At 41.8% G+C, this 17,115-nt stretch overlaps 1 protein-coding gene across 5 annotated transcripts in view; it reads left to right on the top strand.

Moving 5' to 3' along the window:
• Positions 1-17,115, top strand: part of tcerg1 (transcription elongation regulator 1) — a 74,865-nt gene that overhangs the window by 142 nt on the left and 57,608 nt on the right. For 3 of the 5 annotated variants that reach the window (XM_033029985.1, XM_033029987.1, XM_033029989.1), the window contains exons 1-4: positions 1-39; positions 6,257-6,485; positions 10,379-10,531; positions 13,950-14,187. The exon at positions 1-39 is cut by the window's left edge and continues 142 nt beyond it. In XM_033029985.1, coding sequence (XP_032885876.1) covers positions 1-39; positions 6,257-6,485; positions 10,379-10,531; positions 13,950-14,187 — 659 coding nt within the window. The remainder of the gene's footprint in view (positions 40-6,256; positions 6,486-10,378; positions 10,532-13,949; positions 14,188-17,115) is intronic. The other 2 variants (XM_033029986.1, XM_033029988.1) reach the window with 2 other exon arrangements.

The following is a 17,115-nucleotide window of genomic DNA, read 5'->3' on the forward strand; positions in this document are numbered from 1 at the left end:
GGCCCGGTACGTGGATATGAATAGGCTTGGGATCTTGAGGTATAAATAACGCCATCGGTTACAAACCTATCCCTCCCCCCTTCTTTCCCCTAGATAGCGATCCGGCCGGGCCGGGCCTTGGGCCGACACCTGCACACTAACCGCACATCAGGCGCACCCCAACCCCGGCAGGAGGCACGGCTCACCTCTTCCCTCTGATCTGAATACACGTTCAAATCCTCCTGAAAGGAAACAAACAAACCATGGGGGAACTCTACTAACTTTGCAACGAGGGCATGACGAGTAACTTCACACGAGTAGAGTCCGAGGCATGTTACTGCCACGGTTAATTAATCACATCGCACATATCCAACTCTTATTCAAAAAAAAGTTTCGGGTCACTTAATATACACAGATTCCATCTTGTGTCGTTCTTTGTTGCTTTACGCTGCTTTTCTTCTCATTTTCTTTCTAAAAACATGGATCCTGATACATAACCTTACTGAAACCTGCCCATCAACCTGGCTATTTGATTCGAATACTACATATCCGTTCTTATTCCTGTCTTTCTGTATATTTTGATCTCACAGGTGCGAGATTAATCACATAGCAATAGTTGTAGTTTTAATGTGGGTATGTGGCTATCAGGATAAAAACCCTTTAGAGACGTTACTGAAGAGATGGCCATTATTATAATTAGTTACATTTTATTTGATGTTACAGAATGGCGAATGTCCTTTGGTGGCAATTGGATAATGATAGAGTGGAGATCCTTGTTTTTTTTTGTTCAAGCTAAGTTGTTCTGGATGAGTAAAAGAAATACACATTGTAAGCAAGATGGTGTGAATTTTGTATATCTCTAGATGTTGTTTCAAGTTACCAAAAAGCAAGGTTAAACAATAACATTAGAGTTTTGGTAAAACATTGTGTTCACAAAATAATTAATTAGAACAATGAACAGATTTTCAGTGTCATTTTGGTTGGAAAAATATTTGAGCACTTTGGGCGAGGGATGATTTTAAAAATAAAAAATCCTGTTTGGCAATTCCGCGTTCGCCTGCTGCCTTCCATCATATTTAGTAAAACATCTTGGTAAGGTGTTGAAGTGCTGTAACTTCAAAGATGAAAAGGTGAAGAAACAGTTTGAGCTGCAAATGAGTAAATCTATATGTGATATAGCAGGAAAATCTTTCTTGGTAAAAGAAGTTTGGAAATATTTTGCATCATATGACTGGGTTATCTCCATTAGTTTGTGTATCCATTTAATGAGTGAGCAACATGCGATTGCCTCGGTTAATTAATCACATAGCACATCTTCAGCTCTCATTTAAGGAAGCGTTTAGGGCCAATTCTTTCACACAGATTCCATCTCTTGTCTTTCTTTGTTGCTTTAAGCTGCTTTTCTTATCATTTTCTTTCTAAAAGCATGGATTCTGATTTATATCCTTCTTGGAGCCTGCCTATCGACCAATGATGCTATACTGAATTCCAAAAAAACATATGAAAAATTACTTGGTTGTTTGTTTTAATTATAATTTTATGGTAAAGTCCAGTTAATTCCCCTGTTTTATTTCATAGGGTGTCATGCAGTCTCTTATATTATCTGTGATAATAACGTATCGGTTGAAGAACATCTGCCTTACAATGAGCAATGCATCGAGTTACGAAGCAACGTTTAGAGGGAAGAAGCATCCATTGAACAAGACTGAGCTTGACCAGTGCGGATGGATATTTCAAATGATTTGAGATACGAGGAAATAGTGAAGCAAACAGTGTCAATGAATAATGTACTCCAGCTAGGATATTTTTAAATAATTGACATTTCATTGTGGATATCTCGAAGTCTGCCTTCAATATGTCCAATGAAAATAGTCATAGAGATTAGCAATTATTTTCCTTTGTGTTCCAGTGAGATTCTTTTCAGATCTGTTCGTAAGGCTCTTAAGACTTGAGATGTGACTTGATCATAGCACTGGAGAAAGAAACGATAATGACACTAAATATGCCTCCAGACAACAGGGCTTGGGCTGCGCTGTTTCTAGAACAGCATTAAAATTATGAGGCCACGTGAATTGTCGTTTTTTTTAACTGAGGCGTTACTGACTATGTTTAGCACCGACTGTTCAGCCAGGACAAATAAGAACTGTTGCTGTTATCTTGGTTTGCATGTCAGCTAGTCTAGATACAGAGGGTCAAATTCCATCCCTTAAGGACTTGAGTGAACTCAATGTGATTTACCTATAATCTTGCAGTTCAAAGTTGGATTTCAGCTAATTGCATTTAGTTAATTGAATTTAAACTCAAAGTTGCTGCGGTGGGCTTTCAACACACATCACTGGATTAATATTCAAGCCTTCTGTGAGCATGTCCTATAGTAAACCTCTATGCCACCATCAACTCACCTTGATGTCAGTAGTAGACACAAAATGCTGGATGGGTCAGGCAGCATCTCTGGAGAGAAGGAATGGGTGATGTTTCAGGTCGAGACACTTGCTCAGACTTGATGTCAGTGGGACTGATTTATATTTGAAGTAGCGGCTGTGGTTTCTGATATGTTAATATACAGAATGGTATATTTTCGCACGGGGTAATCAAAGTTGTCATGAGTATTTTTATAGATCTTTTAATTTTATAATGTGTTCTGTCCCCTTCAGAACTTGATATGATCAATAGCTGAAGCATTTATGCAGCACTAAGTGAGTGCCGCATTGGTGGAGGTGTTGGCTTTCATGGAAGTCATCGATTCTGTTGGTGTTTCTGGGATCTTTTAGTTGGAAAATTGGCTGTCATGTTTCCTAGTGACACTGCTTGTAAAGGCACTATTTGGTTGTAAAATGTTCTTGGACATTTTATCTAATAAATGCAGGTTCTTTATCCAGCAACCAGATTAACACTCCTTTGCAGTACTGAGAAAGTCATATCATAATAGCAGTTTTCCAGAGGAAAGTTTTAAACAATGCATCTAAAATAAGTTTGAAAGATCTATTTTGAATAAGAGTGTTTATCCCGAAAATCCAGTTCGATAATTATAACCCCATCAACATTACTAAAATCGATAAACAAATCATTATCACATTGTTATTTGTGGAACCTTGCCATAATTTATTTTGGATCTATGTTGCCAGAATTGTGAGATTGGTTCCAGTAATTTTTACTTTACCCTTCAGTGGCAGTGCGTAATATAATTGTGCAGAGCACTCTGTCCTTCCAGCTCATATGAAGTGAGTATTAAAGCAAAACTGTTAAATTGGAAATTACAATGGAATACTTGTGACTGCATGGATTACAGTTGTCTTTGTCGTGGGACAGTTAGAAGAGAAGGCTGTAAAATATCCGACGCTGAAACCAATATTTCCGTTGACTCACATTATGTGTGGAAGTTGTTACACACTTTTTTGTTCAGTTAGTTAATTTTGATTTTTGAAATGATTGGTTGGGCCTTTGTGCTCTTTGCCCACAAAGAGATGCGCATCATGGGAAATAGAATTCCCGTAATAATCACCAGAAGGCATTAGATCCATGACTGTCAATCCCAGATAATTGACACAGGCTAGTGGTTTTGAAGTCTGGGAATTTCCAATGGGGAAAATGTTGCCATCTGAAGCACCTACACTAAACTAACCTAAACTAAAAACTAACCTGCCATCTCCATTAACATGCTGAGCAGTAAGAGCGGTGATGCTGCGGATGCAGGCCTGAAATATGTCTCATGGTTGTTGTTCAATTTAAGCCAATTAAACATCGCTTTTGTTTCTGTCCTTTGCTGACCACTGTGGCCACAGTGGGTTTCATCCGAGCCAGGCGCAGTCAGATGGAATTGTTGAGAAGTAATGGCTTGATTCTCTTTCGGATGGCAATAACTCTTCAGTGGCAAGTCATTTGATCTTGGCTATGGCAGCAACACCTTTGACCCAGGGTGATTTTTGTAGGGGGATCAGACTTTTTGCTGTTCTTGATCACCATCCAGTGACCTCTGGAGATATTGTCCAAGGTCAGAATCGTGATCGTGTGCTGAATAACAAAACACAGTGGCTTATAGAACCCTTTTGTCATCAAAATAATCATTCATCTGAAGTTCAAAGGTTACACCCTCATTACAAGTTTCAATTTGCTGGGTCTTTTCTCAAAAGACACCTGGTGTGTTCTTGGCTTGAAACACAGCAGAATCAATAGTTTGTGGTTAGGGTGCAGGATGAGCAAGCAAAGGCCTTGAGTTCAAATGGCAGGCCTCAAAGTTGAATTCGATGACATGGGACTTTTGAAAGGATGATTGGTACTTGACTGTCACTCAGCTGGTTCAGTACTATCTTTAAGACAAATTACACAATAGGTTTTACCTTGTCTGGCCTTCACACACTGTAATTTCAAACTAACCAAAAACAAAGGAAATAAAAACTGAATTTTTTTGTAATATTCAAGGTCAGAATGCATCTATGCAGAGAGAAACAGAATAGTTGAACCTTGATGTCATTGAATTGAATGACATTTGATCGGTGGTGCTGCTGTATACCCATCAAAGACATCCGGAAATAAATTAAAAGTAAAATCCACTTAAAGTAAATTGGTCTGATTCTGAGAAGATTTGGTACCTGAATTTAGGACATTTTTGGTCCGCCAACGACTTACTGGTACCCTTGATTGCAGAGCTTTGCAATAATATCCGTTTTGCCGGATCAACCAAGGTCATTGCCTTGCGGGGGGGGGGGGGGGGGGGGGGTGAGATTTAGGCCCACAAGGTCGGGCTCAGAAGTTTGCCATGGGAACACAGTGGCCGGGCCAGAGTCCTTGCTACATGGGGCAGATTCAACTCTTACATTAGCCGTGGAAGTCCCAATGAGGTCAGGATCGGCCGCCTCACCCGGCCTAAGCGCCACATTCTGGGAGTGGGGGGGAGGATTTCAAGTGCATTTTTGTATTCTGAGCGGATTAAAACAAGTGCCTGACCACCAGTTGCTGGAAAATCGGTGATGGACTTGTATTGTCTTTTATTGTTTCAGCAAGACCAAATCCACTTTGGTGAAAATTATTTTTAATAGTGCTATACTAACTTGAAAATGTTTCTCTGCATGTGTATTGAAACTTTGTGTCAATTAGTTGCAGATCCAAGCAGAGTTTTGATCTGATCATGATCTCTCCTGGTCAAATATTTTGCCAACAGTTAGTATAGAAGCTCCCAGTGATTGGCTGTAATACCAGAGAGTTGCTGCTGCCTTTATAAAATTTAGCAAGCCTGTATATTAAGTCCTTGAATGCCTAGAGCTGATAGTGCCTTCAAAAATATTCAAATGTCTGTTATATCTGAAATTTGGCTGGGGTGAGTGTATAGTTTTGCATAAATTTGCACAGACATGCTCAGATCCTGCTTCAATTAACTTGTTTCATGCATTGTGATGCAGTGGTAGCTTGTGCTTTGGAACTCTTTTTCTCGCTTGTTCTCCTGCATTATGTGGCCTGGAGCACAGATATGGCACAAAGTGCTGGAGTAACTCAGCGGGTCAGGCAGCATCTCTGGAGAGAAAGGATAGGTGACGTTTTGCGTCTGGACACTTCTTCAGACTGAAAGTAGGGGGTGAGGGGGAAGAGCTCGAGGCAAAAAAAGACCAGGACAAATCGGGGCTAGCAACAAATAACCAAGCCACAATTGCTGGCCCTTATTTGTTTCCATCTTTTGTCACCTCCCACCCACTACTTTCAGTCTGCAGAAGGGTCCCAACCCCAAAAGTCACCTATTCCTTTTCTGCAGAGATGCTGCCTGACCTGCTGTGTTGCTCTAACATTATGTGTATATCTTTGGTATAAACCCGCATCTGCAGTTCCTTGTTTCTATGTGATTTGGAGCAGTAATGCTTGCAAGACAGAGCCTAATTATGAATGTCATCTTGAGTGGATGTATGTGCTGAAAGGGTTTTATACACTCAAGAATTGATGATGTTCGCTACATAGTTCCAAGATTCCAGTTATGATCAATTCTACTCGGTTAGTTATGCGAGATGTTACTGCTGGCTTTCATGTAAAATATCAAAGATGTTATTATCCATGATCTGTCCACTGGATGATGTGATCATTGAATAAAAAATAGATCAGAGGACAATTATCACAACTGAGACATAGAAATGACTAAACCATTTAATACATCCAGCTAATGGAGGTTGGCCGATGAGTATGGAAGAGATGCGGAGAAAAGAACAAATAATAAGAAAATGTCAGTAATAAATAGTTAATTTAAAGACTAACACTGGTTGTCGTACATCTATTCATACTTTATTTCTTCTGATAGAATGGCACATCAGCAAGCGTTACGATTTCGTGGTCCTGCTCCTCCAACGAATGCAATGTTGCGGGGACCACCACCTCTTCACGTGCGTCCACCACCTCCGCCATTTGCCATGATGAGAGGACCACCACCACGTCCTCCGTTTGGACGGCCTCCATTTGATCCCAATATGCCACCGATTCCACCTCCGCCAGGAGGAATGCCACCACCCATGGCTCCACCACATTTACAGGTAGGTACGAAAGGTAGGAGTAATCAGAAGCCAGAAGCATTTTCTTTTCTTTGTGTTCGGTGGCTCACTTATCTTTTCATTTTGTCATATTTTACTTGGACATTTGATCTTTCAAGTCATGCTTAATCGTTCCCCCAAAACCTTTTTGTTATTTATGAGCCTTCACCACCCTCTTTTAGCATGCACCCCTAAACTCTATTAAAACTTTACTGGTCTCCACTTTTTCAGAAACAATCCATTTGGTTTCTTCTGGCCTTGCCCCCTCATTCCTCCATTCAGTGCAATTGAATCTTATTTTTATCTTTATCTTTTTTTGTTGTTGTCATGAAAGGTAGTTGACCTGAGATGTGTTTTTTCAAAATGCTGCTCATCTGCCAAGTATATCCTGATTTTTTTATTTTTTTATATTGTTTTAGTTTCAGTCTTTCAGCTTATGTATTTTTTAAGTTTTTTAAAAAAATATATCTTCATGATGCCACAAGCCATTGAGTGACTTAGAATTATTCAAACAAATATGCCACTAAAGGTTTCCAGAAAATTAAATGGAGTTAAATCATCCGCTTGCTCGGTTGTAGTTTAATGAGAATGATCAGAGAGCTGTTCCTGTGCTGAGTTACCCGAGAGCAAAACTGATGATTTGTACACTCATTTCTGCAAATAAGGAATATCATTTTCTTTTCAAGATGAAACATTAATCTCCAGGCAATGTGAGCACGAATGACAATTGTGCAAGTTACTTACTGTGCACAGAACTCAGAGATTGACTTTATTTAGCACAGACCATATATCTGGCTTTGTTCCATATTTCTTTATACCAGACAGGTAACATAAATCGACCAATGGAAAATATGACATGAATACTTGACATTTCAAAGATATGTGCTCAACCACCAACCAGCCCTTAAATTCTCTTGGAAATCTCGTGACGCCCCTGACGTCACGAGACGTCACGTTAGTTCTTCTCCTCCTTCCCTTCCTTATCCCCGCTCACACGTTCTTTTCCACTCCCCCTGCCCCTGTTTCCAGGTTCCTTTCCCCTCCTGAACTCATCTACTCATCAGCCATCCTTCCCTACCCCAGATCCCCCATTATCCTTCCCCCCCCCCCCCCCCCACCCCTTTCTGTTTCCTTCTCCCCACCATTTCTCCCTCTAGTTCTATATATCACTCCCCACCTTGGTTTCATATTAGATTCCACCATTTCCACTCGTGTCATCTCCACTTATCATCTTTGGCATCAGTTACTAATTCCACCCTTCTCATCTCCACCTGACTCGCCTTCTCATCAATCTCTCCTTACCCAAGTACACTTATCACCAACTCCTGACGCACCCCTTGTCCTCCCCACTTTCAATCAGTTTATTTCCCATCCATCTGTCTGAAGAAGGGTCTCGACCGAAATGTCGCCTTTTCCTTTTCTCCAGAGATGCTGTCTGACCCGCTGAGCTACTCCAGCTTTTTGTGTCCATCTTTGGTTTAAACCAGCATCTGCAGTTCCTTCCAACACATTGGTTTCTGTGAATATGTTTACTCACATTTTGACTCCTAACTTAACATATTTCATGCAACCATATGACCAAGATATTGTAAACAAAGTAGTTTTCACAGTAAAAGTAAAGGAAGCTAATTAATCACAATGTCACTATTTGATAGTTCAATTATAACTATTTATAATGATACAGTTGCATGTGATTCAATAACAAATCAAAGTTTTTGTAGAGCTTGGAGAAAGCAATGGCCCATTGTGACAGTTGCTGAAATATCTTTTGAATAAGATTTGCAACACTTAAATGTTGGACACCAAATGTCAACGACAGCTGAAATTATCTTGGGTAAACAATGTTTCCTCACACAATCTGAGTAAACCAAGCAAGCTGTTAGCTAAAACCTTGGTTATGGGGCTGTTATAACTTGAAGTGCAGCAAGTTCCTGAGTAAATCCAATAAGGCACAAAAGATATCGAAGTTAAATGTCCTCGTCTGCATTGGTGATTTGATAATGGATCTTTCCCAGCTTGCAACCGCTCAACTTGTGTACATCCCATGCATATGAGTAAGTGTTTGGTAAGCTGGTGGAATGGAATTATTGACTGTTATGGGGCTGCAGGCACCTTCCGCCATGTGAGAGCTCAGTTTGCAACTACATTTCTGCCATGTACTTTAGCGATATAGTGTGGAAGCGGGCCATCAGCCCACCGAGTCTGCGCTGACTAGTGATCACCCTGTACACTAGCATTATCCTGCACACTAGGGACAATTGACCATTTCCAGAGGCTAATTAACCTACAAACCTGTGGGAGGAAACTAGAGCATCTGGAGAAAACCACTGCGGTTACAGGGAGAACATACAAACACCGGACAGACAGCACACGTAGTTAGAATCAAACCCAGCTTTCTGGCACTATAAGGCAGCAACTGTGCCACCTGTGGGATTCATGAACAGTTCTCGGGAACACAACCCAGTCATAGCCTGCAGAAGGCCAGTAACTGGTATTTTGCTTCACAGGCGCATTTACACTACTTAATTATATTTTTCTACTTGGTTTATGGTATGGTATAGTAAATGCCAACCAAAAGAGTGAGTAAATGACATTCAACTAAATAAATGGCCCGGCCCAAATGGTTTGCAGTGATGTCTTCCAGAGTTCATGTGTATTGATACAGTGATTGTGTAAAGGGACATAGTTTGTCCAGTGTTTGCAAGGAGTTGACTTGTTTCCAACCCATTCATCTCGTATGCAAACTTTTTTGATTTCTTTAAGGTGTTTTTTGATTGATAGATGTAGTGATTTGGCGATATATTTTAATATTTCCTTTTTCCAGTAGAACTTCAATGGATTTTTAAAATATACCACAGTATATTATAAGATAGTTTGTTTTTCAGTTCTCTTCCCAAGTGGGTTAACAGTTCACTTCTGTGCCAAACTACGGTTGGGATCTTGTTTCACCTCTTTTACATAGATACATAGACAATAGGTGAAGGAGTAAGCTATTCAGTCCTTCTATTCAATGTGATCATGGCTGATCATCCCCAATCAGTACCCCTTTCCTGCCTTCTCCCCATACCCCTTGATTCCACTATTCCTAAGAGCTCTATCTAACTCTTTTAAATTCATCCAGTGAATCGGCCTCCTCTGTCTTCTGAGGCAGAGAATTCCACAAATTCGCAACTGTGTGAAAAAGTTTTTCCTCATCTCAGTTCCAAATGGCCCCTGGTTCTGGACTCCCCTGACATCGGGAACATGTTTCCTGCATCTAGCGTGTCCAATCCCTTAATAATTTTATATGTTTCTATGAGGTCCCCTCTCATCATTCTAAACTCCAGTGAATACAAGCCCAGTCGTACCATTCAGTCGTATCATCCTGGGAATTAACCTTGTGAACCTATGCTGCACTCTCTCAATAGCATGAATGTCCTTCCTCAAATTAGGTTTATTCCTGATGTTGGGAAGGAAATGTAAAGTCTGCGTATATTGCTACTCTCTTTATATTTGTTCGGCTTCTCTGTTTGGTACTAATATTCTCTGCAGCCCAAGCATCTACCCATTACATTCCATGTTCATAAGGGCACTTTATGTTGGCATGTCACCAGGGATATAAATTATTTCATAGACACTTTGGTTTGCTGAGACTGACGGCATCGTTAGTGATACACTTAAGGGCCTGTCCCACTTGGCGATTTTTTTCGGCAACTGGCAGCGTCATATCAGTGTCGCCAAAAGATTTTGAACTAACAAATAAATGTTGTGACAGTTGAAAAAAGTCGCGACGCAAATTTTTCAGTGCCCTGATATGTCAGACAATGATGCCGGCATTCACCGTGGGACAGGCCCTTAAGCAGATAATTGCAGAACTTACCCCGCCTCTGCTCTAATGTCATTTTTTCTAATTCCAGAGACCACCTTTCATACCTCCTCCCATGGCCAGCATGCCCCCACCACCAGGAATGATGTTTCCACCAGGGATGCCCCCAGTGTCCGCTCCTACAACTCCTGGGTTGCCAAACAATGAAGAAATCTGGGTGGAAAACAAAACTCTAGAAGGAAAGGTAAGCTCAGGGATAATTCTGGCCATTAGATATAATTACTTCCATAAAGGATGAATTTAATATGCATAGTAAAGAACTGCAGATGCTGGTTTAAATCAAAGTTCAACCAAAATGCTGGAGTAACTCAGTGGGATAGGCAACATCTCTGGAGAGAAGGAATGGGTGACGTTTCGGGTCGATATCGTGAGTGGGCGGGACAGAGATAGAATGTAGTCGGAGACAAGTAAGACTGGTAGGAGAACTTGGAATGGAGAGAGGGAAAGCAAGGGCTATTTGAAGTTAAAGAAGTCCATGTTCGTACCGCTGGGGTGTAAGCTACCCAAGCGAAATATGAGGTGCTGTTCCTCCAATTTGCGCTAGGCCTCACTCTGACAAAGGAGGAGGCCCAGCACAGAAAGTTCAGTTTGGGAATGGGAGGGGGAGTTAAAGTGCTGAGCAACTGGGAGATCGGGTAGGTTAAGGCAGACTCAGCGGAGGTGTTCAGCAAAACGATTACCTAACCAGCGGATACAGTAGATGAGGTTGGAGGAGATGCAAGTGAACGTCTGCCTCACCTGAAAAGACTGTTGGGGTCTTTGGATGGAGTCGAAGATGGAGGTAAAGGGACAGGTGTTGCATTTTCTGTGGTTGCAGGGGAAAGTACTTGGGGAGGGGGTGGTTTGGGTGGGAAGGGACAAGTTGACCATGGAGTTGCAAAGGGAATGTCCTCTGCGGAAAGCAGAAAGTTCAAGTTCAAGTTAGTTTATTGTCATGTGTCCCTGTATAGGACAATGAAATTCTTGCTTTGCTTAAGCACACAGAAAATAGTAGGCATTTACTACAAAACAGATAAATGTGTCCATATACCATGATATAAATATATACACACATGAATAAATAAACTGATAGTGCAAATAACAGAAAGTGGTTGGTAATAATCAGAGTTTTGTCCGAGCCAGGTTTAATAGCCTGATGGCTGAGGGGAAGTAACTATTCCTGAACCTGGTTGTTGCAGTCTTCAGGCTCCTGTACCTTCTACCTGAAGGTAGCAGGGAGATGAGTGTGTGGCCAGGATGGTGTGGGTCTTTCATGATACTGCCAGCTTTTTTGAGGCAGCGACTGCGATAGATCCCCTCGATGGAAGGAAGGTCAGAGCCGATGATGGACTGGGCAGTGTTTACTACTTTTTGTAGTCTTTTCCTTTCCAGGGCGCTCAAATTGCCGAACCAAGCCACGATGCAACCGGTCAGCATGCTCTCGACTGTGCACCTGTAGAAGTTAGAGAGTCTTCCTTGACAATCCGACTCTCCGTAATCTTCTCAGGAAGTAGAGGCGCTGATGTGCTTTTTTGATGATTGCATTAGTGTTCTCGGACCAGGAAAGATCTTCAGAGATGTGCACGCCCAGGAATTTGAAGCTCTTGACCCTTTCAACCATCGACCCGTTGATATAAATGGGGCTGTGGGTCCCCCTCCTACTCCTTCCAAAGTCCACAATCAGTTCCTTGGTTTTGCTGGTGTTGAGGGCCAGGTTATTGCGCTGGCACCATATGGACAGTTGCTCGATCTCTCTTCTGTACTCTGACTCATCCCCATCAGTGATACGCCCCACAATAGTGGTGTCGTCAGCGAACTTGATGATGGAGTTCGCACTGTGGTTCGCTACGCAGTCATGGGTATAGAGTGAGTACAGCAGGGGGCTGAGCACGCAGCCTTGAGGTGCTCCCGTGCTGATTGTTATTGAGGCTGACACATTTCCACCAATACGAACAGACTGTGGTCTGTGGACGAGGAAGTCGAGGATCCAGTTGCAGAGGGATGCGCAGAGACCCAGTTCTGCGAGTTTGGTAACCAGTTTGGAGGGGATGATTGTGTTAAATGCCGAGCTGTAATCAATGAATAACAGCCTGACATATGAGTTTTTGTTGTCCAAGTGCTCCAGTGCGGAGTGGAGGGCCAGCGAGATCGCATCCACCGTTGATCTGTTGTGGCGGTACGCGAACTGCAGTGGGTCCAGGTTTTTGTCGATGTAGGAGTTGATTTGCTCCATGATCAACCTCTCAAAGCACTTCATCACCACCGGCGTTAGTGCCACTGGTCGATAGTCATTGAGGCATGTCACCTTACTCTTCTTGGGCACCGGTATAATTGATGCCCTTTTAAAGCAGGTGGGGACCTCAGACCTCAGAAGTGAGAGGTTGAAAATGTCCGTTAAAACTCCCGCCAGTTGGTCCGCACAGGTTTTTAGAACACGGCCGGGTATACCATCTGGACCAGGTGCTTTTCGGGGGTTCACCCCTCTGAAGGATTTCCTGACATCGGCCTCTGTGACTGAGACTGAAATGCCATCGCAGCGAATGGGGGATCGGGAAGGCACATCAGTATTCTCCCTGTCAAAGCGTGCGTAAAACGCATTGAGCTCGTCAGGGAGTGATGTTACACCGGCATTCGAGCTGCCTCCTGGTTTTGCCTTGTAGGAGGTGATTGCATTCAGACCCTGCCACAGCTGCCGAACATCTGTCTCGTCCTCCAGTTTGGAGCAGGTCCCTTTTGGCCTTTTTGATGGCCTTACCAAGGTCGTATCTGGTCTTCATGTAGGCCACTGTATCATCGGAGGTGAATGCCCTGTGTCTGGACTTCAGGAGAGTGCGGATCTCAAAGTTCATCCAAGGTTTCTGATTGGGAAACACTCGGAAGGTTTTTGTAGGGATGCAGTCCTCCACACATTTCTTTATGAAGTCTGTAACGACTGTGGCATATTCGTTCAAGTCCGTTGCCGAGTCCTTGAACATTGCCCAGTCTACAGACTCCAAACAGTCCTGGAGTTGTTCTTCTGCCCCCCCCGACCAGCTCAGTGCTGTCCTCACTTCTGGGGGTGCGCTCTTTAATTGCTGCTTGTAGGCAGGAAGAAGCAGCACCGCGGTATGGTCGGATTTACCGAAGTGAGGGCGAGGGATAGAACGATAGGCATTCTTGATGGTGGTGTAGCAGTGGTCGAGGGTGTTAGGTCCTCTGGTGCAGCAGGAGACATGTTGGTGGAAGTTGGGGAGTGATTTCTTGAGGTTCGCCTTATTGAAGTCCCCAGCAATGGTGGTAAATGCCTCGGGGTAAGACGTCTGGTGTTTGTTGACCACGGCCTGCAGCTCCTCCAGTGCCAGATGGACGTCTGCCTGGGGTGGGATGTAGACCGCGGTCAGGATAACGGAGGTGAATTCTCTCGGGAGGTAGAAGGGACGGCACTTCACCGCCAGATGTTCGAGGTGTGGAGAGCAGGAGTTGGACAGGACTGCCACGTCGGAACACCAATCGAGCCTGCTTGATAATAATTAATCCCAAATTCATTTGTGGGAAAAATGTCCTTTTATGATTGCTGTATATATATTATACATTGGTTTATCCTGTTTGCATTTAGCATTGAAGAGGTTTTCTTTCTTGCTTAGGTATACTATTACAATGCTCGGACACGAGAATCTGCCTGGTCAAAGCCAGAGGGGGTAAAGATAATTCAACAATCAGAACTGACACCAGTCATGGCCTCACAAGTGATTACTACAACATCAACACCTATTGGTAGTACGGCAGCCCCATCTGTCTCAATGCCCACATCATCTGTTCAGTCTACGGTACCAGCCTCTTCCAGTGTTCTCACATCAGTTGCAACGGTGTCGGCAGCAGGTCAGGGTAAGTAATGCAGAAGTCATGAACGCTTGTTTTGGTTCACCAAATGAATTGCATATATTAAATTTATTGGTTCTTGGGATTTGACCGTCTGCATAAGGGGCATGGTCAACTTTTGCAGTTTCATTGGTGCTTATTCCAGGAAGAATAATCACTTTATATTCATTAGCAGTTTGGAATATTATTTGGGGGAAATTAATATTTGATTACAAAGGGAAATCTTAAATGTGAAAGGAAAAAATGAGGAATGCTTAATGTTTTCTGCATTGTGTTGATCTCATGAATCACAACTCTAATGTTATACAACACAAACTAGCTATTACGTACATAAGAACCCCCTTTTTCTATGCCCACTTACCTGCACGTAGTCTATTGCCGCCTTTCGTTTGGTGTGTAAATAGTTTTTTAAATGTGGTGTAAGTACCTGTCTTCACCACCCATTCAGACAGTATGACCTGCATTACAAGCACACTCTAGATAAAATATATTCCTTTCCCTGATCCTCTTTAAACCTCATGTCTTACCCTAAAGTTATGTCCTCTAGTTTTGGACACCCCAGCCACTGGGAAAAGTTTCTTAATATCTGTCCAATCTGCACTTTTCATAATTTTGTCTACTACCAGATACCCCCTCGGTCTCTTCAAGAAAGAAAAAATCGGTCTAACTAGTCTTTCCTCAGCTTTCCAACTGCAATGTCTTTCTGCTTGGTGAATACAGATGAAAAATGTAAATATGTAGTAATGAAAAATTCCTGACAGACTCCACAGACTTATCCATGATACCCATATCATTTTGGATTGTCTAATCAATATCTAGCAAAATCTCTCTCGACTATTGCAGTTCCTTTCAGACGTGTCCTAGATATTTCCCCATGTTTGTTCTGCCCCAATGACAGGTTCCATTGTGTGGAATTCCTTGAATTTCCCTTAATCTTAATCTGCCAATAATATTTTGTAGCTCCTTGTTACTCCCAATTTCTCTTGTAAGACATCCCCTACATTCACTATTTTGCTGAAGGGTTTCCTCCCATTTCTGTTCTCAGTACCTATTGTGTGAATCCTTTAATTTTCATCAAACCCTCCAATTTAGGAAAGTAAAGCTTTCTGTCCTGTGCTTCAGGAGGTCACGCTAACTGGAAGAACAGCATCATAATCCGCTTGGCTAGCTTACAACACAACAAAGCTTACCCCACCTAAATGTGCACCCGTTTCTCCCTTTTGCTTCCACCCCCCCCCGTCCCGTCCCGTCCCCTTCCACCTATATTCCTACTTCTGGATTACAATTCAAGCCTCTTCTATCCTTAGTAAATCTTCTGTCTTTTTATCTCTGGACTTTGTCCAACCATCTGCCAATCAAAATTCCCCTTGCCTGCATTCACCCCCCCCCCCCACTCACTGCAGTCGGCCTGAAGGAGAATCACGACCCAAAACATTGCCTCCTGAGATGCTGCCTGACCCGCTGAATTACTCTTGCACTTGGTGTCCTTTTTTAAGGAAAACGGAGTACCCGCTTAAGGTGTGCACCCCAGACAATCAGCACCTAATGTTAGAATTTGACCCTGCCACTGAGGCGACCACCACATTGGCACTGATCCTGGGGCAATTCGGGAAGGACAAGAAATCCTGATCTTGACAATGATACTGAATTTCATGAAAAGAAAAACTGCCACATATTATAGTTAACCATGTTGCTAGCATTTCACAGCTGTTGGATCATTGAGGGGTTGTGCGAGATGTTTTATAAATGCAAACAATTTTTTTCATCTAACTTATTCTCCGTAAAGCACGAAGAATAAATGAAATGAGTGGAACTTTCATTGTTGACTCCATTGATCTTAGCAGTTGATGTGTGCTGGTGTAGGACAACTATTGATTGATCAATGGTGTTGCACATTGAAAAGCCAAGATTCAGTGTCATTTTTAAAGCAAGATGGCTATGCTTTTGTAAGTTTTGTAAATCTGAAATAATGTGTTCACGTCCTCCCTCTAGTGTTAATATTGCAGAACTGTAGACAGCATTTTTCATGCTGAATGTGAACCTAGAAATTCATATTGACACTAGTTAACCAGAAGAGCAGATAGACATATTTCTTTACATTAAACCGATCTTCAAAGGAAGCATACATTTTAAATGTTGAAATAAGTTATGAGACAAAGGCTGTGAGGTTATTGCATGTGTAGGAATAGTACAGTTATAGGATATTTTTATATATCAGTAGTATACCAAAGGTTCCACCAAGAACAATTTCCAGGTGTAATGACCAATTGTACGTAAAACAACCATCGAATAATGCACCATTTGATAGTTGGAAGGAAAGAATGTCAGCATCATTATAAACTGGGTGCAGTTTAAACTGACATTTTTTCTGTATTGCTAGTAATGTGAATTGTCATGATATATGTGCAGTAGTGAAGGACTAGTTTATTTTGATCAGTCCTCCTATTGTGGATCTATTTCTTGGTTTTTAGATTGCATCATCCATCATTATTTCAGCAAGTAATACGTTTAAATTTTAATTATTGTTAATGTGGACATAAATAAAAAAATATCTTTCTTTCATCACACATTGCTAGCCAAATAACATTAGGACCAATTTTACAAACCCACCAACATCACTGGGAGGCATGGACTAATTTATCTCGATTAAATATGAAACCTTCCTATTAGACTTCATGCAAGTCACCTGGTTTCCAGAAACTGTAATTGATTGTGCTAATGTAAAAATATTTTAAAAAAATTATGAACATGATCCCCGCCGATTTACTTTGTATGATAATTGTGCCATACATTTTTTTTTAGAAGATGAATTTTTTTCCAGATTTTCAGAATTATATGTTTGAAATTTGTGTATCGTGTAATTATAAAGTGGAAATTAATGTGTGAGATGTATAGCTTAATTCTATAAACCACGTAAGAATATCAGAGTAT

This window comes from Amblyraja radiata, chromosome 11 (assembly GCF_010909765.2).
Source record: "Amblyraja radiata isolate CabotCenter1 chromosome 11, sAmbRad1.1.pri, whole genome shotgun sequence".
NCBI lineage: Eukaryota > Metazoa > Chordata > Chondrichthyes > Rajiformes > Rajidae > Amblyraja > Amblyraja radiata.